Consider the following 5,901-nt stretch of genomic DNA (forward strand, 5'->3'; position numbering starts at 1 on the left):
TAAATAATAAAAAACATACACTTGCTATCAAAAGTTTACACAAATCTTGCAGAATGTGAAAAAAAATGCTGGAAATTTGGGGAATTTTGTTTTTAATTAAATGTTTACAGAGAGTTAAACAGAATAATAACAGAATTTCTTGGAAAAAAACAGAAAGTTTACATACAACTGAATTCTTAAAACTGCACGACGTTACCTGGACAAATGACAGTTTTTATGTTTTGTGATAGTTGTTTAAAGGCTTCTTTTTTGTCCTGATCTATTAAACTGTTTCCTGGTCTTTAGTCCTGCAGAATATTTTATGAAATCTCGGCTGTGTACACCCGTCATCATTTTTGCACCAAAACCAACAACATTCCTCAAAAACCTAATGATCTGATAAGGACTGATGGGCGGTTAAAAAGAAAGCTGACTGTCCCTTCCCATCATGTGTAGTTAGATGCTACTACAGTAGATGGCGATCCGCGGTGTTTCCGTTCATTTAACCTCGCGTTAGAAGAAAAACACGTCATCCTGACAACGTAGCAAATGTTTCTGTTCTGAAGGCTTGTCAGATGTCAGACTGATTGCTCATCGATATCTTTTTCATTTGTGTTTAACCAGAACTCAGAGATAGAGAAATCGTTAAGGTTATAATCTGCTCCAACGACCAGCATTTAGTCTTTAGTGGAGACGTGTACAGGAACTGCGTGATGAGCTGCTCATAGACGAGCATTACAATACGACAGGACATCATTTACTCATCTGTTTATTTCTACTGAGGATCGTATAAGACGACGGGTTCGTAGTTTATTCTTCATTTTGGGTCTGTGTTGTCCTGGTTCATATTCAACAACAACTGAAATAACGCTGACTGTTTAACGAAGTCGTTCACTAGCCAACCATAAAGCAAATTAACTGCTATTATTCTGTCACTTCTTCTTAGTCATTTATTGTTTCAAGTACGATCATGAACAGGAAAACATTAATATCTCAAATATGATGCAATGTGATTTAATAACAATGATAGAAAGGTGAAATAAACAAATGTTTACGTGAAGAAGAAAAGCAGAACGCGTGTTTGACTTCATGTAACGCTGCGCAGACCCACGACTTGTGACATTAAAGTACCGCGAGGCGGTTCGAAAGCTGAACTGTCGATTGGTTCTCGCGGAACTTTGATGTCATACGCCGATCGGTCTGCGCAGAGCTGTATTAAATGTTTTATTCAGTCAATCCATGGCGAGTCGTTACCGGAAGTCTACATTTCTTACACTGTACAGTCTCACTAAGTGTATTACGTTCTCCAAGTGTTTATGTTTAAAACATGTTCTTGCTTTTTTATAGTTTTATCTACAACAGTTTGTGACGTTAAAGGGGTAAAATGATGTCCAACGGGACTGGCTGCCTATCAATCGCATCGCTGGCAATGGTTTTGATGCTGGCTTTGAACGCTCAAGCAAGGCCTGCGAACATGTCAGCATTAAAAGACAAACATCCCAACAGCAAGGAAGACAATGAGATCCTTCCACCTGACCATCTGAATGGTGTGAAATTGGAGATGGACGGTCATCTAAATAAAGACTTTCATCAGGAAGTCTTTCTGGGGAAGGAAATGGAGGAGTTTGAGGAAGACTCAGAACCGAGAAGGAACCGGAAGAAACTTATTGATATCTTCACCAAGTATGTCTGAAATCATAAGCTTTACTATAGCACATGCTGTCGGTGTAAGCCAACGTTATTATATAGTTAGACATCAACATATTGGATCAACAGTAAATCAAATGCAATCCAATTTTGTGTTATAAACATAACTAGTCATTAACGCATTTTATTATGGGGTTGATGTATAAGATATTTTCGAAAAACAAATCCACATTTCTAGACCTAAAATTATCTTGATCGAGTAATGAATGAATAAATAAATAAGTTATCCTGTAACTCAATTGGTAGAGCATTTCGTCAACAATACAAAGGTTATGGGGCCTATCCCAGGGAACACATACTGATAAAAGAAATATGTTGCTTAAATGAATCATTAGTCATTTTGTTTGAAAGCATCAATGATTATGTAATGTAAATGAATGCATGTGGAATGTGTGTTATCAAAAGCATCCACATTTTCTGCATTTCAACCAACCGGTCCTTTACTCTTCGCCTCTAGGGTGGATATCAATAAAGACAGGAGTGTTAGTGCTAAAGAAATGCAGCGCTGGATTATGGAGAAGACAGAGGAACATTTTCAGGAGGCTGTAAGAGAGAACAAGCTCAGCTTCCGTGCTGTGGATCCTGACGCAGATGGTAAATTACAAGCAAAGTTGGTCTTAGTCATACATTATATATCTGAATTATGTTTACTACTAGACATCAAGTACCTGATCAGACTTCAGTGTATTAAAAAATATATATATTTTACCTAACAAACAGACTTTTATTGTATTGTCTTTAACCATTTTACATCTCCAAATCCAAACCATATGTGAGCAGTCCTTTTAATTAAGTGTTTTGACCTGCTTGTATTGTGCTCTCTAAGGATTTGTAACTTGGGACGAATACCGTGTGAAGTTTTTGGCCAGCAAGGGATTCAATGAGAAAGAAGTAGCTATGAAGATCAAGAACAACGAAGAACTAAAAGTGGATGAAGAAAGTACGTTTTGTGATGCTTCATGTGTATTTGTTTGATGTGTTTTGCTCTTAATAAACCCATTCGTGATGGATCATAAATTAAACATGGTCTTACCACAGCCCAGGAGGTTCTGGAGAGCTTGAAGGATCGCTGGTTTCAAGCAGATAACCCTCCAGCTGATCAGCTGTTGAATGAAGAGGAGTTCCTCTCTTTCCTTCACCCAGAGCACAGCAGGGGCATGCTCAGATATATGGTCAAGGAGATTGTCAGAGATCTTGGTAAGCATAGAAATCAGAAATTTAGGAGGATAATTGAGAACATAGCTATAAGACTGTCTGCATGTCGTGTTTTGATTTGTTACTTTTGCTGACACATTTCATTGAATCTTGTGCTTTAACTTATTAAACAGACACAGATGGAGATGGAAAGTTGACTCTTGCTGAATTTATCTCCCTCCCCATGGGGACTGTGGAGAATCAGCAGGCTCAGGACGTTGATGATGAGTGGGTTCGTGAAAGGAGGAAGGAGTTTGAAAAAGTAATTGATGCTAACCACGATATGATTGTAACCATGGAAGAGCTGGAGGTTGGTTTTACATTTGTGTTCTTGATGAATTGGATATATAAAGGCATCTCACAAGGTTTTGGTACCGAGCTGAATTTATATCTTTGTCTTGCTCTTTCTCTTACAGGAATACATGGACCCCATGAATGAGTACAATGCCCTGAATGAGGCCAAGCAAATGATCGCTGTGGCAGATGAGAACCAAAACCATAACCTGGAATTAGAGGAGATCCTTAAATACAGCGAGTACTTTACTGGCAGCAAACTTATGGACTATGCTCGCAACGTACATGAGGAGTTTTAGGACATTATCTTCTGTTTGAGAAAAACTAAAGGCTATGCTTGTACAAACTGTTAAAAGAATGAAGTTAGTCTTTGCTTGCCTCGCAGATTGAAAACAAGTAAATTTGGTCATGTTTGTAATTTTACAAACCTGAGCACCAGAAACCCCTTTCTTATATTGCAATGCTGAACTGTGACACATATTAGATTCTGCCTTTGTAATGTCATAGCTGCTCTTATGTAATTTACAAATTCTATACAAGCTTGCCCCATACTTATTTTAAGGTGCTATCATGCTTATGATTTATTTTTTGAGTGTTTATAATTGAAAGACATGTATGTATATGTGATGAGGGGAAGGTTTTCCACATGTAAATAATATAGTTATTTGAAGTGCCATAATATATTAATGTATTTTCATGTTTGGTGGCTTGACAGGGCTGAGGTCTGCAGCCTCCAAAGATGAAGACATGGGAGATATTAATTCATTCAAATGTAGCATAGCACTTCATTTTGAGATGTTATTACATGCAAAATAGTCAAATTTGTCAAAAGCTTAGTTAAGAAGTTATAGTAATTGAAAAGGCACATCCATTCAGACCTGTTGTATTATTTGCACTCTGTAACATTTTATGGATCTCATTTTTGGTGGTTTATTTAAGTCATAATTGTATATAGCCTGAATATTATAATTTTATTCAATTCACCCGGTTACCTCAGTAATCCCTTATGTTTATTAAACAATGTTTTATCACAACAGTAAGAGCAGTTTATTCCCTGAAACGTTTACTCTGCTTCTTTCAACGCTTGCATTTTTATGAAATGAAAGTAAATGTGCTTAAATGTAAGACCAACTGAGAAGAAGTGGATTGTAATTGTTCCTTTTTTAATCAATATGAAAATGAAAGGACAGTTTCATGTGTTTTCTTGGTTTGAAAATAAAATTTTAATTAAAATGCACAACTGTCTCAAAATAATGAATCTATCCCCAGGTTTCACAGACAAGGGTAAACTATAGTCCTAGACTAAAACACATGTTTGAGCTGTCTCAACGGAAAATAACTTGAACTCTACAGATCCTAAAATATGCCAGTGCCATTAATTTGTCTTAAGACACACATCAGCAATGTATCTTCCTAAGGCGTTTTTATGAAAAATGCATCAGTGTCTTTATTTAACTAAGGTTAGCTTAACTGGCATTAGCTAAGCCTTGTCTGTGAAACCGGGCCTATATGTCAAATTAACTGCGTGCGTGCGCGCGCGCGCGCGTATGTGTGTGTTTGTTTTAGAGCCCTAACCACCTTTTAATGGTCACAGACTTGACTTTATTTTAATTTTTAATCACAGGTTTCATTTTTATTCATGTTATTATAAAAGTTTAATATTTTAAGGAATTGGTTCAAATTAAATTGCTTTGGGAATGATTCCCAATGTGTTTATTTTCTATACCTAAAGTAATTTATCCTTTGAACAATTGTATGTGTGTTTCTGGATGCTAAACAAACAAACAACTAGTCTTTGAAATGCATTGTGTTGCTGTTTATTATTGCAAAATATTTTTTATACTATTCTTATATCTATTTAAACATATTCATAATTATAAATTGTGTTACTTATTTAAAAATACACTTTATTAGAGAAGATGCTCATAAAAGCACAAGAAAATAGTGGCCATTTCTCAAACGGAAGGCTGCATCCTCCGAAGATCGCATATGCAGGCTGCACGCGTCATCAAGCCTGGTTTATTTCATTTAACTAAGAATTACATTCGCAACATTACGACAATTTAACTAAGTATACTACTAAATTTTTAAATTGTTAATATTCTAAAATAAGTCTTTATGACGTTTTCAGCCTACAAATGCGACCTCCGAAAGGGTACTGCAGTCAAGCCAGCCGCCACTCCGAAAAAGACGGTCAAACTAGCCCCCCGTTTTTTTTCTGTGTGCACATAAATGAGACATTACGGTAAATGCACGAGAGGAATGATTTCAAAATAAAAGTTTCTCACTAAATCTGCTGATATTTCTGTTGCATTATGTGTCTGTTATAAGGCATTGCTAGGGTATTATGGTTGGTTGCTAGGCTGTTTCTCTTGCATTCTGTGTGGTTGCTAGGGTTCTATAAGTGGTTGCTAGGCTGTTTCTGTTGCATTCTGTTTGGTTGTTAGGCTGTTTATGTTGCATTATGTGTCTGTTTTAAGTAATTGCTAGGGTATTATGGGTGGTTGCTAGGCTGTTTCTCTTGCATTCTGTGTGGTTGCTAGGGTTCTATAAATGGTTGCTAGGCTGTTTCTGTTGCATTATGTGTCTGTTTTAAGTAATTGCTAGGGTATTATGGGTGGTTGCTAGGCTGTTTCTCTTGCATTCTGTGTGGTTGCTAGGGTTCTATAAGTGGTTGCTAGGCTGTTTCTGTTGCATTCTGTTTGGTTGTTAGGCTGTTTATGTTGC

The 5,901-nt window shown here is 36.7% G+C and overlaps 1 protein-coding gene across 1 annotated transcript; it reads left to right on the plus strand.

Moving 5' to 3' along the window:
• The first annotated feature begins 452 nt into the window (after nt 1–452).
• Nucleotides 453–4,414, plus strand: sdf4 (stromal cell derived factor 4). Its single transcript, XM_065285785.2, has 7 exons — nt 453–780; nt 1,327–1,662; nt 2,144–2,280; nt 2,513–2,626; nt 2,725–2,883; nt 3,015–3,190; nt 3,297–4,414. The coding sequence occupies exons 2-7, from the start codon at nt 1,364–1,366 to the stop codon at nt 3,471–3,473; spliced, it is 1,062 nt and encodes a 353-aa protein (XP_065141857.1). The 5' UTR covers nt 453–780; nt 1,327–1,363; the 3' UTR covers nt 3,474–4,414.
• Nucleotides 4,415–5,901: the final 1,487 nt, after the last annotated feature.

The sequence above is a fragment of the Paramisgurnus dabryanus genome, chromosome 21 (genome assembly GCF_030506205.2).
Source record: "Paramisgurnus dabryanus chromosome 21, PD_genome_1.1, whole genome shotgun sequence".
NCBI lineage: Eukaryota > Metazoa > Chordata > Actinopteri > Cypriniformes > Cobitidae > Paramisgurnus > Paramisgurnus dabryanus.